Source organism: Semicossyphus pulcher, unplaced genomic scaffold, assembly GCF_022749685.1.
Source record: "Semicossyphus pulcher isolate SPU_LCO1_2020_fin unplaced genomic scaffold, fSemPul1.0.p SCAF_24, whole genome shotgun sequence".
Classification (NCBI taxonomy): Eukaryota; Metazoa; Chordata; class Actinopteri; order Labriformes; family Labridae; genus Semicossyphus; species Semicossyphus pulcher.
Window position 1 is genome coordinate 14,689,432 of NW_027211698.1, and position 16,989 is coordinate 14,706,420.

General features: G+C 42.7%; 2 protein-coding genes across 3 annotated transcripts; one reads left to right on the forward strand and one right to left on the reverse strand.

Annotated features, from left to right (window-relative positions):
• The first annotated feature begins 2,241 nt into the window (after nt 1-2,241).
• Nucleotides 2,242-3,966, forward strand: LOC138603711 (transcription factor 15). Its single transcript, XM_069675604.1, has 2 exons — nt 2,242-2,940; nt 3,931-3,966. The coding sequence occupies exons 1-2, from the start codon at nt 2,242-2,244 to the stop codon at nt 3,964-3,966; spliced, it is 735 nt and encodes a 244-aa protein (XP_069531705.1).
• Nucleotides 3,967-9,226: 5,260 nt separating this feature from the next.
• On the reverse strand, nt 9,227-16,470 carry LOC138603561 (eIF5-mimic protein 2-A-like). 2 transcript variants are annotated; one of them, XM_069675410.1, is made up of 12 exons: nt 16,382-16,470; nt 15,228-15,301; nt 14,959-15,135; nt 14,559-14,653; nt 14,369-14,434; nt 13,714-13,849; nt 13,230-13,339; nt 12,946-13,116; nt 12,272-12,418; nt 11,706-11,844; nt 11,108-11,230; nt 9,227-9,940 (listed from the first exon to the last, which is right to left on the reverse strand). In XM_069675410.1, the coding sequence occupies exons 2-12, from the start codon at nt 15,289-15,291 to the stop codon at nt 9,909-9,911; spliced, it is 1,260 nt and encodes a 419-aa protein (XP_069531511.1). In that variant the 5' UTR covers nt 15,292-15,301; nt 16,382-16,470; the 3' UTR covers nt 9,227-9,908. The 2 variants fall into 2 exon arrangements, with proteins under 2 accessions (XP_069531511.1, XP_069531512.1); XM_069675411.1 differs by lacking the exons at nt 15,228-15,301; nt 16,382-16,470 and having other exon boundaries at nt 14,648-14,653; nt 14,959-15,126.
• Between the last annotated feature and the right edge of the window lie 519 nt (nt 16,471-16,989).

Sequence of the window (16,989 nt, forward strand, 5' to 3'; positions counted from 1 at the left end):
TAATTCCTTTCCTCCTTGTTTCCTTCACTTATTCCCTTCTACCCACTAAGTTCTTCCCTAAATCACCAATCCATGGTTTTCCGGTCCCTTAACTTTCCCCTGATCCCAATCAATCATATCTATGACTATAAGCAAACACTAAACCAAGCCCTAATCCCAACCACGGGGGGCAAACCCAGTCATCACACCGATGTGGGGCCAAATTGGTTGCACCTGAGTTGATCTGAGATACCCAACTGGGGCAGAGTCAAGTTGGTTAGCTTAGACGGGCTGATGGAGGCCCTTAATGAGCTCCATCGTTTGCCCACCTTAAACCCATCAAGTACCCATAAAAGACGTCCAAATGTCGGCCATTGTGGAGCACATGTAGGTTCTAGGTTGCACATTTGAGCCCCAACACCAACCAAATTAAAACCACCAAACAAAAGTAAAGTCCGGGACAGAAAGGAAAGCAACATTTGAATGACGCTGAAAACAGACTTCCACATTAGAATCAGCTCGTTTTGAACATTTAGCACGGATGTTGGGCTCCTGACAGGATCAGACGTCCTGTGGTACCTTACCTTCAGCGTTTCCACGTGGTTTGAAGTCCTGCATCTGTCTCCTTGTACCCATAATCCCTTGCTATCAGCTGTCCATGGAGCTGAAGACCTCCAACATAGCCACCAGAGGAGCTGTGACATCACCTGGAGGAAAAGATTCCTTGTTGTTATACTTTGGTTGTTGATGTTCCTTCAGGTTTTCGGAGAGGGGGTTGTTTTCTGATGGGGGAAACATTTGACTTTGCTTCAGGGGCCAGACAAGTTCATGACTGGCGGGTCGCGGCCACGGGGGTCCTCAGGGCGAGGAAATGAGGATTAAAAGATTAATGAGGCCGCATTAGCTCCGCACCAATTAGGATTCCAGCCTCTCGCTGACTCCTGCATCTGCACGGCCCGAAACCAACAGAGCAGGTCGACTTTTTACAACCGATTAGGGTGAAACTGGAGCGACGGATTTGACCTGATTCTGTGTGATTCTAGTTTTTCTTAAATATAATTATAATCAGGTGTTTTAGAGCTCCAATGAGACAGCTTCCTGTCACCTGTTCTCAGATTTAAGGAGGATATCTCAGCTTTATCTCTCAAACTTAATGATGTTTGATACGCTGCAAGTTTAATCCTGCAGGACGTTGACCTTTGACCTCAAGAAATTATAAAATGTCTTATTTTTTAGTTGCTAGATGCTGGAAATCTTCAATATTTTGCAAGACAGTTTGTGAAAATGATCATTTAGGCTTTGCTGCCCTCTTGTGGCAAGAGTTATAATGTAATCGCATGATGTGTTGATGAGCTCAAAATGTGGAAATCTTTACATGCATCTGCAGATTTTAATTAATTAGATGGTCAAAGTGATGTTTAACAGAAATCAATGACATTGAACGTCGCTTAGAGCTTTTAAAGCGGCACAAACACAAACAAGGAACCGTCCGTTCACAGATATTTATATCCAACCCCAAAGATGGCACTGGGCAAGGTGGAGGAGGGGTGTGTGTGCGTGTGTGTGTGTCCATCCTGGTGGGCACAGACAGGGACGGGACGGGACGGGCGGGTACACCTGGACTGTTCACTCAGTAGAAGCTCAAAGCCGTCAGCCAAAGCAGCAAGGTTACCCGCCGCCCTGGATGCCAACACACACACAAGCACACACACACACACACACCTGTTTTCAGTCACCTACAGTGTGTGTTACTGGTGTGTGACACTAAACCGGCCACCAAGTTCATCCGGGGTTGATTAATGTTTATTGTCCTTATAAAAATTAAGAAAATGTAAGAAAAAAAAGTGATTATTAATTATGAAGCTGAGGGCCACGGTGTGTTAGAGGTGAGAATCATTTCACCTGTCTAACTTCAGCCCAGAGAAAAAGTTAAAATAACGTGGGAGTGATGAAATATGTTGGGACACAGATGTCACTTTGTCTGAAAGATGAGGCTGATATTAACTCATATCTAAACACTTAAAGAAACACCGTTATTCCCTCCTGATTGGATGTTTGTTTCTCAGTGATAATCAGCAGAAATATCTGCATTTCTGACGTGAAGTTGTCAGTATCGACCTTGAAGGAAGCCCCAAATCAGTCGAGCCTAATTTAACCTCCAGACCACAACAGGTGCCCCCCTCCTCCTCCCTTTAGGCTCCACCTGTCCTCCCTTCTCCTCGGCGGGCTGGCGACCCAGAAAGCAGCCGTCATTCATTAGAAATGGTATGCCGATCCGCCGGGGGGCCGGACGGCACAAACCCCCTCGGTCACCGGATCGGCGGCAGCTGCTCGGCCCCCCGGTGCTATTTTCACCCTCAGGATAAAGTGATGTGCAGCCGCCGCGCGCCCGCACGGTCCCAGCAGCTCCAGTCCGACCCGAGCAGAGCCAGGATGAAGTCCACAGGGAGCGAGAGACCCGACGGATTCACCTCAGACCTGGATGACCTGGAAACCGGCAGCGACAGCTCGGACGGGAAGTCCACCGGCGGCTGCAGCCCACGCACAGAGACGGGGGAGGCGGCAGGAGGAGGAGGAGATTCCCGGGCTTGTGCGCCGAGACGCAGGAGAAGGCGGAGACGCAGGAGCGATGGAGACGCGCGTCTCCCCGGCGTCAGCCAACAGAGGCAGGCGGCCAACGCGCGGGAGAGGGACCGGACGCACAGCGTGAACACCGCCTTCACGGCGCTCCGCACGCTCATCCCCACCGAGCCCGCCGACAGGAAGCTATCCAAGATCGAGACGCTGCGCCTGGCCTCCAGCTACATCTCCCACCTGGCCAACGTGCTGCTGCTGGGGGAGGACTGCCGGGACGGACAGCCCTGCCTCCGCTACCAGAGCATCCTGCACGGCTCCGCCGCGCTCAGCGCAGCCTCCCTGCGGCCCATCTGCACTTTCTGCCTCAGCAACCAGAGGAAACTGGTGAGAGGACTTTTAGACCTGTTGCACTGTAATGGAAAGATAAAAGCAGCTCCTTCCTGACTTCTGCAGCCTTAAAATGTTCAGGTGCTGATTTGTAACTCCAGAGCAGGTTGACATCTTCACCTTAGACCTCCATCAGTATTAAAAGTAGAGCAGGTTATTCCAGCTGTGACTCCAGGACACATCTTCTTCATGTTGGAAATATAAGCTCATGTGTTGAGCTCAGAGGTGCTTTGTTTGTGTCACCTGTTTCTCCTGTGATCGGCAACAAGAGGAAAACAAGCAGGAGGCCTTCAGAGGTCTGAGCAAGGTTTAAAGTTAGACGTCGTCTATAGAAGGAATATGAACTGTTACATTGAGCCTGATGGATAACAATTGGTAGTTATTAATATTGAATTGTATGTTCATTTATTTAACAGACATAAAATGCTGAGGTGAAAAGGAGCTGAGATGTTTTTGTAATTCTTAATTAATACTTTTGTTTTTCTCCAAGCCAACATTCACTTTAATCCTAATGTTTATTAGTGGATTAGAAGTGTTTACAGTGGCTGATAGTGTTTGGCCGGACACCTTGGAGATATAAATAGAGACTCGAAACTGGCTCATGATCAGAAGTATTATGTCACTGTTACCTTTAACATGGTAAATGTATTTTCTTTAATACAGCGCTGCAAACTTGGGTTTTTTTGGTCTGATAAAAGCTGAAAATCTTTGTCTTGTAGTAAATGAAAGCTGCAAATAAGGTTGTTGGAAGAGATACAAATTTCCCTTTTCCAGCACAAATTATTTAGAAACTTCTTATTTAACAATAACGTAATATTTCGTAACAAATAAGATATTTTGTTGAAGATATTCAACAAATATTTCATGAATTTGTTCCCTAAATAATTGCCATTCGGGGGCTGAAATATATGAGGAACATAAATGTTTTGTGGTGCTTTCACTGAGCTGTGTTTTTGTGGTGAAACTGACCGTCTTTTGCCTCCACAGGTCAGAGATGGAGGGAAGCACTCGGCCGCTGTGTGACGCTGCTGCGGACAGACGAGGCGTCCTGCTCCACCTTGTTTACACCTGTAGGATTTTGTACATATAAATTATTTATTTTTGGATTAGAGTAGAAAACAGAATTAACACTGGAAAGCACTTTCTGTTCACGCCCGTGTGCCTCTGAACCTCTGTGTTTTGGTTGAGCTGTAATCTGAGCCGATGTGTAAAGTTGCACCTGACGGGGGGGGCTATTTTGGTCCCACGAATAGTATAAACTGCCCCCCCTCAACCCCCACCCGACCTCATGTCCAACGCCTAAAAAAAAGCTTTGCCGCCTTCAGTCACATGAAGGAAACTGAAGAGCAGCGACTGCAGCGGTTGCTGTCAGTTCAGTGGTGCACGCGCTGCCTTCAAGTGCTGTCAGAAATGTTGCAATCATGCATGGGCATTAACTGAGCTATTACCTCTGGTGAACTTTTTCGCCTCAGCCTAATTAAGCAGAACGTTCTGCATTAACCGACAAGAAGAGAACAGACCCAACGACAGATGCTAAATGTTGCCTTCAACCAGATGCTAATCATGCTAAAGGGTAGCTTAAACATGCGTTAAAGATTTTCTTCAGACATACGTCAGAGTACCTTAAAACAGACAATAGGCCGATGCTAAAGGGCACCTTTACATAGTTTTTAAAGTGTACCTTCAAACAGACGCTAAGCAGATGCTTAAGGGTACGCTAAAACAGAAGCTAAATAGTGCCTTCTACCAGACGCTAAACAGATGCAAAAGGGTAACTTGAAACAGATGCTAAAGGGTAACTTGAAACGGATGCTAGACAGATGCTAAAGCGTACCTGGATCAGACACTAAATAGATGCTAAACAGCCGCTAAGGAGTACCTTTAAACTGAACCTAAACAGATGCTTGAGCACCCTAAACATAAGCTAAAGGGTACCTTAAAACGGACAATAGACAGATGCTAACGGGTACCTGAAACAGACACTAAATGGATGCTAAAAGGAACCTAAAGGGAACCTTCAAACAGTTGGTAAGGGGTACTTTGAAACAGTTGCTGAACAGACACTAAAGTTTACCTTGAAGAAGACAGTAAAGATTACCTTGAATCGGATGCTAGACAGATGCTAATGTGGACCCGGAACAGACACTAAATGGGTGCTAAAGACTTCATTTAAACAGATGCAAAGGGTACCTTAAAATTGAATGTAAACAGACAGGATACCCTATAATGTACGCTAAACAGACGCTAAAGATTACCTTGACACAGTTGCTAACCAGATGCTAGAGGCTACCTGTAAAAGGCACAAAATTGATGCTAAAGGGCACCTTTAGGCAGCTGCAAAGGCGCACATTAAAATGCACAGTAAATAGACCGTGTAGGATACCCTAGAACAGACACACAGATGGGCCCTGAAATAGACACTCAACAGATGGTACCTTGTCTGTATTAGATGCAACAGGGTTGCTGCTACAAAGCACGTTGTTTGATGTTGGGTATGAGGAAGAGTAGTTGGACTTGTCATAAGATTCATGCACTGTTGCAAGGGGATAGGTTGCCATGCAACAACAGTTCGCACTGTTATTACGGTAATACTTCTTACAATTGTGTTTTTTTCAAGTGAATCCAGTTACATCTAACTGGCTAAACTTTTGGAACATTAAAAGGTTACAGTGTGTTCAGACAGAAAGGAGATTGCAGACGAAGCCAATTGAAAACATGCTAAGGTGCTAACACACTGTGGGTGGTGCATCATTTTTTGCGTATATCCTGCAGGGTTTATGAATCTGTTTCATAAACATGCAGAGATGAGAGGAAATATGAGAGAGGTTAGAAGGAACAGGACGAACCAGAGTTTCTGGCTAGTTCTGATTCGGCTGATCTCCCTTTGCGAGCTAGCTTAACGCTAACAGAGTTTCTACACTGGCTGTTTGGGACACAGTTGCCGATTAAATTAATATATATTATATATATTCTTGGATATTCTAGTCCTAGTATGTTCTGGGTCTTTTTGGGGTGCTTTACCTGCTTGACACAGCAAGGCTGATGATGCTTACTGAAGTTATATTGGACAAACTCAGGGGAAGAGTTCATGTAGCTGTAAGTAAAACTAGCGTACTTGCTAAGTCCACAACAGATGTTCAGTTACGTCTCGAACAACGAACAACGTCCAAAGACAGTTTTTCTAAATGTAGGCGAGACGTCAGTTTTCTGTTGATCCTACAAAGAGCTGCAAACACTTGAAGAAACACTGACAGGCAGGCTGGAAAAAGCAGATATATCTGACCTGCTTGTTGGTTTTAAGTTTAAGAATGTGCGAAAAAAATGTGAAAATATGTTCTCAAGGAGGACGATGCATGGAGCATGACATTATATTTAAACTCATAATATAGAGGGGAAAGATGTCATTTAATTGCATTTAAATGACATAAATCTTGGCCTTTAAAATGTTGCAGTGCCGTTTGTTGCTGCGTCAACGCACTGGTTAGAAAACATGAATCTGGATTTTCAAAATAAGGCGCTGATGTGATTTTTAAGCCTCCCTGATGCCTTTCAACCAACAATTCCCCCCTAAAAATAGATAATTTTGTCCTTATTTAAGTTCTCAAAATGATTTTGATGCTATTTTAACTGAAACTCTTTCAGCTGTTTGTCGAGTGTTCTCATTCAGGCCTGATGAGATGTTCGGATCAATCTCTTTGCAGTGTGGTGAAATGTTTACTTTTGCATTGTTGCACAATCTCTGTATCACTTTAAAGACACAAAGCTGTGACGTTTTGTGTGCACGTGAACGTGGGAGTCCCCGGCGTGAGGAGTGCATTTGGTCACCTTTTGCACTCATTTGGAGAAAATCTAATTTTACAATCAACCGGATCCCTTTATATTTATTTATACAGCACATCACTGGGCAATGTTGCACACTACCTCAAACCTGTTCAAATATGAAGGCCTACCTCTAAATCGAACGTGTAACATGACTGTATAAAAATGTACTTGAATACCTGACAACTGTGTCCTTTGCACATCACAAATACTGAGAAGCTGCTTGAAGAAAAATGTATTTTTGTACAATAAAAATAAAAATATTAAAGCTTCCTTTCTTTATTTACCACCAAAAGAAAGCAGATCATGATGATCTGACCCTGTAAATTTATCATCTTCACATCTCTACACCAAAAACAGACATTTAACTCTAAGTTGCACCTTTGCTTGAAGTGTAGCTCTAACCTCCTCCAGGCGCCTCTGTGTGTCCTCGAGGTGCATCAAGGACCTGAATGACGCTCCATGAGGGTGGATTCAGGGACAATCTCAGGGTCAGGTGAAGAGAGAAACCCTGAAGAAGTATAATAAAGGCACCTTATGACTTCTTCTCATCAAGTTTCTAAGATTAAATAACCGTCACAGATCACTTTAAATGACACAAAAAGACCCAATTTAATCTAAAGGGTAACTTGAAACAGACGCTAAAGATCACCTTCAAACAGATACTACAGTGTACAGTGGTGTGAGGACAACCATCTTCACCTCAATGTCAGCAACCCATTCTCACCAATAACCAACAGTAACAGTTGAAACACACTGCTCTCTGTCACTAGCCGGGCCAAACTCATGCACATAAACACAGAAGCCAAGATCATCCAATCTCACAGAACCTCAACAGCACGTCCATCGCACGCATCGCAACCTCAGTAGAACAGGACATCACACACACCCGCTCGATCACCACCTTTACCCTCAGGACACAGGTACAGGACTCTGAGATGGAAAGAGTCTGCAGCCATAGCTGCCCTAATAATAGAAGGCCCCATTGAGCGGGCGATGTCTGTTGGGTACTGTATACAGTAAGAGTAACAGTTGTGTGATGCGAGGTTGTATGTGCTACTTTTGATGTTGCTGATGTTACATGTGGTGTTTGTCGAAGAGTTTTGGCTGTGAGGAGCCCAAATTCTGAACTATGAAGGACCAAAAACTAACCAGGTTGGAGGGAGTGGGCCAAAAAAAAGACACGTTATGTGAAATGACTTTAATAGTAATTCTGATTAACAGTACTTTTGCAGAGATGATAAAAACAATTATTAATTATAGCATAGATCATTTGAAAGGAAAGACACCTTTCTTAGAGAATTTGCGTGCTTCGGAAAACAAACAGATGTATTGTCCATCTTTGTAATCAAGCATGGACATTCGACTTAAAGTTAATAGGTTTACAAAATTATAAAGTTAAACGTGGTAAAATATCATCATCTTTTATCTGTATGCCACTGCCTCAAACACTCCACGATCTGGATCGGCTGACTCGGGTCTTTGTGGGGCAGTGGATCTCTGATTACCCACACTGTGGCAGGCACTCAAATTGGTCAGCCCTGGTCTAAAGTCTCAAGGCCAGTTCAGATCAATGATTCGCAACGCAACCAAACGGTTTTAGGATGTTGCAGAGCGTCTGAAGCCGTTGCCAAAATATTTGACTTGTCAATTCTCCAAATGCAGTTTTGGAACGGAATGATGTCGCTATTTCACTTCAGCCAATCAGGAAACAGCATAACTTGGCATAAGCAACCTGTCTCTGGCGCTGCAGTAGCCAAAGACAGCTCAGAAACTCTTTCTTGACTCTCCGTCTGCGCCGTTGATTAATCAGTGTTACGGCTAACATTGCGAGCATGTCACTGTCATCCACTTCTTTTTACAACGATAACAGAAATCCAGCTAGTTCATTTGTGTAACCTCGGCCTAATACTAAGATTAGAGTATTAACGCACAAGTAGTGGGGTATGTCAGTGCATTGTTGCTATGGAGACGGTCATCTGCGTCCGTGCCTGTTCCGTTGCTTTGATGTGAACGGCCCAGGGATTCCGTTGGCAGTTGCAGTTACCTTTAAGGGCAGCTGGATTAGACACTAAACAGATGCTAACAGACGCAAACATTACACAAAGACTCAACTTATGACAATTATTTCATCACTTGGGACAAACTAGTATAGATTTAAATGGCCAAATACAAACTTAAATGTTTTTAATGCATTTTAAAACAAGATGCCTTTTCTTGAAAACCTTAAAAATGCTCCACACAGTGTTTATTGCGTACATGAAACTAAAAATGTTGTAGTATTAGTATTATAGTAATATACAATATAATTAAAGTAAAATTCTCCTGTACAGTCAGTGTTTCAGTTCTATTATCGTCTCTTACTTGTGATACTTGCATCATAACGTAGGAGGAGAGTCATGTACTGTAACTGCTCTCCGTCTACCTTAAATAATTGTTAAATAAAAAGCCAAGAACACAGTCGTAACATTTCAATAATCTTTATTTCATAAAAAAGTCAATCGGTTTATATCAGATTAAAGAAAGTAGAAACCAATAATAATCCGTTAGCTGGCGAGGCATCTTACAGGGGGGCGTGTCTTCTGACGGAGCGGCCAGAGCGTCCTCGACAAGCGGTACAGGTTTACCCGAAAGTCAAGAGAGAAGGCGAAGTTTAAGACCCGACAGGAGCCGAAACATGAGCTGGGTGAAATCATAAAGAGGTCAAAGGGGAGATCAAAAATAAAAAAAAAACTTTGGCAAAATATAGTTTTCATCGGCCGTGTGGTCGTGTGGCAAAAACACGACTGTTGAACAAATCCGTGTTCAGATTCGTACAAACGGCGGCCGTCGAGATCACATGGAATGTTCTGTATCCAAATTACAACAATAATAATAATACCGAAAATAAAGAGGGGGGTGCTCGACGTTTTCAGATACCGTAAGAGGTCACGAATCAGGACTGAGCCCTTTCATTGTTAAAAATAACATTTAAATGTTTGAGTGTTGGTAGTGTGTGTGCGCGTGTGTGTGTGTGTGTTGGGGCAAAAAGAAGAAGTAACAGGAGGTAGAATAGAAAGAAGGGAAAAGACGTTTTACTGCTCCTGCTGCTACTTATAAAAAAAAAAAAAGGAAAAGAAATGACAGCTCATCTGGCGGTTGAGGATTTAGTCGGTCTCTTCTTCTTCGGACTCAGACTCTGCAGAGAGAAATGCAGCGCAAATTAGTGATAATACTTCACCAACAATTAAACTATAAAGAATAATGTAGGCTCTTATTTCACTGACGATTAATGTGACATCATGTTGCTTTTTTTGTCAACAATGTCCAAAAAAACAATGGCCGACAACATACTCATTCAAAGGTCTTAAAGGCCTGATCATGCCTACAAAGTTCATGTTTGTAGTAACGGAAAGTCAGTGTTTGACGCACTTTTAACACATTTTTTTTCCATTGAAAAGGTGGGCTGCATCCTATACACCGCTGCGACCAATACGCCAGTATAAAATGCAGAGAGGGATTTAATTGCGTTACAGCATTTCACCCGGACGATGGCGCTATAATCTCGTTAAAGCTGATCATGATCGCCAGTGCAGCTGCCGTCCTCACAACAATCAACGTTACCGTGGGCTGAGCTTAACTACCGCACAGACTGTAGGCTGTAATTTGTGTGTTGAGTTTTAAATGAAATAGTGTTGAAAGAACTTGTTCACATGTTCGTAACAATAAATAGCTATAGAAAACCTTTTTCCCTCTGGGATACTCCCAACACAGACTGAGTCCCATATTCCAGTGTGACTTCTATTCCGAATTATACGGTAATTAAATACAGTTTTAGCATCAGATAAATAGTAATGATACCTCTCAATCTAATGTTTTTCAGTCTAAAAACACATTACATTTTTAAGACAATTAATCTGTGACTATTTCAGTAATTAAATAATTGCTTTTGTAATTTTCTTCATGCAAAAACGGAGAGGAAAAAAGCATCACAATTGCAGGTAAACTCCTGCACACGGTGCAACTTGCAGACTGTTTATTTGCTTGCATTCATCAGGCAAACTGATGCTGTATTTTCTGCAGTTGGACTGTGCGGGAGTTGACTTGCAATTCTAACTTGAAATTGTGACACCTACATATTTATCTTTGAACTACACAGGCGCTCTAATGGGCGCCATTTTGACAGTTACGAAACACAGGTGTAACTTTCCTCACAGCTACGTTTCATCATCATGTTTACACTGCTTCATTGCCAGCACAAGTGAGCTCGCAAACGCATCCTTTCCTGCTTTGACAAGTCAAAACATCTGCTGAGAGAGAAGCTGAACTGCCTCAGGGTGAAGGTGTGCGAGCTGCATTTCTTTACCTTCCTCTGCGTTTTTCAGCCACTCGACAAATTTTTTCATCTGCTCGAGGAAAAAGCTCTTCCCCTTGGCAAGGTGGGCTTCGTTGTACCACTTCAGTATGGCCTCTTCGCTTAATACATCCGCTGTTGTAACGAGAGGGAAAAGGACAGTGTCAGAGAGCGAGCGTTACATTCAACACACTCAGAGTGCCGAAAATACGCCTTTGTTAAAAAGAAGAAACGGTTAACTGATGCTTGGTGGGAAGGACTGCTTTTGGCGCTTGTTACTCAGTTTTGAAGCACTTTTATTTCCTGTAGTTTCCCTCTAATCAAAGGTGTAGCTTCTCAACATTTTAATGGGTTTTTGGGGATTTCTACGCGCCAATCAGAAGCTGTGTGTGAAGTGCACAGACAGGCCAGATTCTTGTTAAAAATGACACCAAGCATTAGGAGGCACAACATTCTAAGGTCAAGGAAATGTTGAAAAATGACCTCGTACTTCTCAGCGTTAAAAGTGAACGGACTTTCATACACCTAAAACAAGACGAGACAGACTGTCAGTGGAGGGTTACTGTTTAACAATCGCGCATGGATGCGGCTGGACGGACGCGGCGCTGACCTTTGTAGAGCAGCACCACGATCTTCTGAAAGGCCTTCATGAAGTGGATGTTGTCGTAGCAGTACTCCTGGATCTTCAGCAGCAGGCTGAGCTCGGACAGACCCTGGGAGGTGAAGGCTTTCAGCAGGAGGCTGTATTGCTGCGGAAACGAGGAGAAGTGATGTTAGAGAAAAGAAGGCGTAGAAGAAACGCATTAAAGGACTTTTATTTTGGCAGGTTTTTTAAATGTCTTGTTCCTGTTCTGTGGCTACGAGGCAGGTGTTTGTTTCTAGGACAGTTTTACATAAAAAAAGCAACTTAAACAAACTGAGGTATTTCCAGGATTAAGTCAAGTTTAAACAAAGTAAAACAAATTTAATAGCAGCAGAACATTGCCCCCTTTGCAGCTACAGACCGCTCTAAATAGCATGTGAGTAGGAACATTTTCAGACCTGCCACGACCTGCAGTCACTGTGGCAAGGTTCACGATTCATTGCCCAATCCTGGAGAATAAACACCTCTCTGCACCTGCTGGATTAGCGTTCTTTATTTAGAGCGTATTTAAAGAGATTCCTGGTCTCGCTTACCTTCAAGTGTTTGATGGCTTGTTCGGTCACCAGCTCTTCCTTCTTGTTCCACTCCACGCAGCTCATCACGCTGGTCCAGATGATGCTGATCATGGTCTGCTCAGAGAGGTTGGACTTTTTCATCTCCTCTTTGGTGAAGGCAATAATCTGAAACGTGCATCAAAAACATGAGTTCAGGCAGCAGTAATGTGGCTCTGATAACCTGCTTATAAAAAGGTTAGCGCAAGGCCTCTAATGACACTCAGACTGCACATTTGTACGCAACCACATGACTCATTGTGTAGCCTCATTTGTTGTTGCACTGTGAAGTAGTTACAGGATGAGCTGCTCGTGCGTCAGCCACAAACACAACAATTATGCAACACGGCAAAGAGGGGAAGTCTGAATAATGAGGGCAGTGAAATCTGTTACCAACGAGGAACAATGGGTAAATTCACACCTACACGTGCACTGACGGAACGACAAACAGCGCACTTTGAGAAATCAAGCATTTCTTATGGACCATTTGCCGTTTTCTCACCTTCCTGTGCGTGCATGTGCATGCAAAACCAGCCACTTATTTGGACAACAATGGATTATACAGTCATATATTGTCTGCAACAGTTCTGTTGGTGTTGCTGCAGCCTTGCTTTAAACTCCTGCAGAAGAAAGGAAGCGGTTAACCATGGCCTCACCTCCTTCTGAGGGTCACCGCGGGACATCTGCTCCTGGAGCTCCTTCTGCAGCTCCTTGCGAGCGCCAATGGATTGCTGGTTGCGGGCGAAGTCGGACAGCTCCTTCAGCCCGGCGTCGGTGAAGTACTTAGAAAAATGCTCGCAGCTCCGTTTGTTGGCAGGAAAGAGTTCCTGTGGGGCACGGATATTTAAAGATCACCCACACACAATTGGAAACAGTAAGTGGAAATGTCTCCATTGTGCACAACATTTCCCGTCACTTCAGATTAAGAGAGTTCGTTTACCATCAGCCTGTTGTCCATGCCGACTTTGCGGAGACTGGCAGCAACTGAGTTGATGTCCTTCTCATTGATCCAAGACTTGAACAGCTTGACGGCAAAGGCTGCAGACACTCCTGAGCAGGCACGAGAAAACATTTCATTACTTCAGTGCTTTGTCTATTAAATGCCAGAAAGATGTAAAAAAAAAAATTGCATCACAATTTCCAATTTTTAGAGCCCAAAGTGACGTCTTCAAATTAACCTTTCATTCACAAAATTTCAGAAACGCCTGACCCAGCAAATGTTGGACACCATTGCTTGGAAAGGACTCACTTATCACAATATTTAAAGCATTATTCTATTTAAAGCATTACGGCTCGAATAAGTATAAAATGTCTTTGGACAAAACCGTATTTTTGCGTCCTTAAACACCCAAAATTAACATTATGGGAGGACTTCACAATGCACTGGAAAAACAGATGTCTCGCTCGTCTCTTTTCCTCCTCACCTTCTTTGACGAGGTTCTCGTTGAAGAGGCTGTTCAGGATTGAGGCTGATATGTTGCCGTTGGCCAGCAGGATGCCGGTCAGCATGGCCAGCTTGTTGCGCTCAGACTCAGTGAACCCCTTAAGAAACAGCAGCAACTACAGGAGGCAAGGACGAGAAGCAGATACAGATGTAATGCACATACAAGTAGCAGAGGTCATTTAACAGTTCACATATTTTCTTTGACTGCAGGCAAATTTAATTTGTTTAGAATCCTGCGGATGTGAAAGCTGGTTTATAACCCATAATGGCACGATAAGAGTGAGTGTCAGAACTGTTGATTTTAGGACGCAATCTTAATGTGTCGATTAACTGAAATAAAACTTGTTAAATAATTGAGCTTTCAAGAAAAGGCTTTTAAGATTTCAGAAGCTGGAACCATTGAATACTTATCTACTCATGGTCTCATTTTACATTATATTCAAACAATAACATGGAGCTGTTGCTCTTAACTTTAACACCATCTGCACAGTCAAATATAAGTTTGACATCAGCGAGAGTAAACAAAGTGCCAGCTGTTGGTAGACATGTTTAACCTGCACAACAAGTTTTGAGATCAGCTAAAAAAAATAATTATACCAGCGTTCAGAACACGTTTGTTTTTGCTCAACACTCACCTTCTTGATCTCCTCTTCGAAACCCTTCTCCAGGTACTTGTAACGCCTGATCAGCTTGTTAAAAACCTAGTTAACACAGACAAAGTGTTACCTTATAATGCATTCACATCATAAGATATGGATCAGTGACGGCTAATGTTTAATAAAAAACAGTGCAATGGTACAAACGGCAGCTGGGCCTGATTCCTACCTGAGCATATGCTTGCATGGTCTCCAGGTCTTCTTGTGCCGTGAAGAGGCAGAACTCGGTGCGGGTCATGTCGTCAGACAGAGTCCCGCCTGGGGCTGCAGGGAGAAATTAAAGACCAATATTTAGGTATAAATAGAAACTGCCAGCTTTAATAAAATACATTTTCTAGTCATAATATATTTCTGCATACATCATCTTCACACCGTGCCAAATCAAAACATTGTTGCATCCAAAGCTAAAACACGAGCAAGACAAAGGTACGACCAGGGAGAATCGGTCAAAATGCTTGTTTTCTGGCATCACTGGTCTCCTGCTCCTTAAATTATTCTACCAAACTTAACATGCATACATCTATAAAAAGTCCTCATTTAAGATGTTTTTCACAGCAGTTATAACTCACCCAGCATTCCACCGGCCACCAGGATGTCAAAGAGTGTCTCTGCATATCGGCGGTAGTCAAGCTTGGCGCCAGATCCATCAAGGAACTTCGCAACCGCTTCCAAATCAGTGCCAGTTTGATTCAAGCCTTGTACGATACTTTCTTGAAACTGAGTAGGGTCAAATCTCTCCTTTTCATCTGTTGGAAAAAAACAGACAATAGATTTAAATAAAAATCTCCAGAGAAATGTGTGCATGCAAAGTAGAGCACATGCCAAGATGGACACACACCTCTTTTCCTCGTTTTGAAACGCTGGCCTGTAAGCGTTGGCTTTTGCTGCTTTTGATTATTCATAAAAGACACTCTGAAAAAAAGATAAAAACAAAGTTAATGTTTACTCAAGATGAGCAGACTGCACGTTGACACATGAGTGAAGAGCACAGAGCCTGCACTTTAATTACGTTTTGTATTGCCAGGGTTAGGGTGTAACTTGGGAGAGATCCATGTCTGTGTCGCACCATTAATTATCCTTACGTAAGAATAAAGTTTTAAGCACAAAGGTAAATAGGTTCCTTTGGCACATTGTTGATTTTTAGCAGTTCGTTTTTGGGGAATAGAACACCAGTATTATCCTTTGTAAATGTTTTTAATCCCAGGCAGAGTAGAACTTCTAAGAAATAAATTTAAATACAACAAAGTTAGTTTCACACGAATTTAAGATATACGCAAACAGTCTGGTGCTGTTACAATATCCAAGAATAAACGTAATCATCATTGTAACATCACAGGAATACATTTTAAATCATTGCCATACACAAGCAAAGGAACACAAAACAGACAAAAGACAATACATGGTGGTACAATAGAGCTGCCGGGTGTTGGGTGCTTTGATTTATCAGGAGAAATGAACAGTATAACCGGGATGAAAATGTGACTTGGAAGCGCAAATGTTTTGGTGAACACGTTAATGATAAATTACAACTATCGGCTCGGATACACTGTGATTCTCCAAAGTAAAGCTGGCTAATTGTAGGTTAGCATTGGCTAACTCTGGGCCTCACCATGCGCCGAGCCAGTGCTCGTTAGCCGGGCCCGCTAGCTGGCTAACAATGTTTGTTTAAATACAATCCAAACCACTGCTTACATGTTAAATACAAGCACAATGTGCAGACTTGTCCTTATACTCAACTCCGCTCGAAGTGTCATTAGAAACTTTGAAATAATAACGGCACAGTCTTGAAGTATGTGAGCGATAATGATGCTAAAGCTAAGTTAGCTAGCTTAACCTGGAAAAAAACTAAATTCGCCCTCCAGCGGCGCCCATGATGGCGACGTTCTTGTTTAAAAAACGTTACTTAACACGAAATAACCCGACATTTGAACGCGTTTATGAGGCCGATGAGGTGTGAGAGAACACATAGGAGGTGAAAACTCGAGTACTCACCGAAATTAATGCAGATAAAAAACGGTTGTGAACCAGGGGAATCAAACGAAGTGACGAGTCTCTCAGCGGCCCAAACAAAAAGACCTTTCCGTCAGGACTTCCGCAGGCTCCGCCCGCTGCGCATGCGCGATTTAAAGGGGCTTTCCGTTCGACAAAAAAGGAAAAGAAATGTATATATTTTTATATCTTTGAAAGAGGGATGAATGATGAAGATTGTATATTTATAGTTAAAATATACTGAATATATATTCTGATTTTATTAGTGTTTATTGTAGTTTCTGAATTATTTAATGTCATAACTTGTTGCAATTTATTATGGAAAGCTGTTAGTTTCTCTTATTTTACTATTACTTATTACTTATTACCCTTCATGTATGAAGTCATCTGATGGAGGCCTTCTTTGGTGTGATTTTTAAATAACGTTTCTGGTTGCTTTTCCTTCCTTTCTTCTCTTCCTGCCTTTATTTGTTTGTTCTTTTCTCTTTTCCTCCCTTCCTTCCTTCCTCTCAGATTGTTGTGAAGAATGCAAATCCAGAAGGAGTGCTGCTCGGTTTCCTGAGGAGAATTTGTTTTTATATTCCTATCTTTCTGTCTGTCGTTTCAAAATA

Coding starts and splice junctions, on each gene's coding strand:
- LOC138603711 (XM_069675604.1), top strand. CDS start 2,242: ATGGTATGCCGATCCGCCGGGGGGCCGGACGGCACAAACCCCCTCGGT. Junction 2,941..3,930: donor TCAGCAACCAGAGGAAACTG/GTGAGAGGACTT, acceptor TTGCCTCCACAG/GTCAGAGATGGAGGGAAGCA.
- LOC138603561 (XM_069675410.1), bottom strand. CDS start 15,291: ATGAATAATCAAAAGCAGCAAAAGCCAACGCTTACAGGCCAGCGTTTC. Junction 15,136..15,227: donor TTTCAAAACGAGGAAAAGAG/GTGTGTGTCCAT, acceptor TTTTTCCAACAG/ATGAAAAGGAGAGATTTGAC. Junction 14,435..14,558: donor CCATGCAAGCATATGCTCAG/GTAGGAATCAGG, acceptor TGTGTTAACTAG/GTTTTTAACAAGCTGATCAG.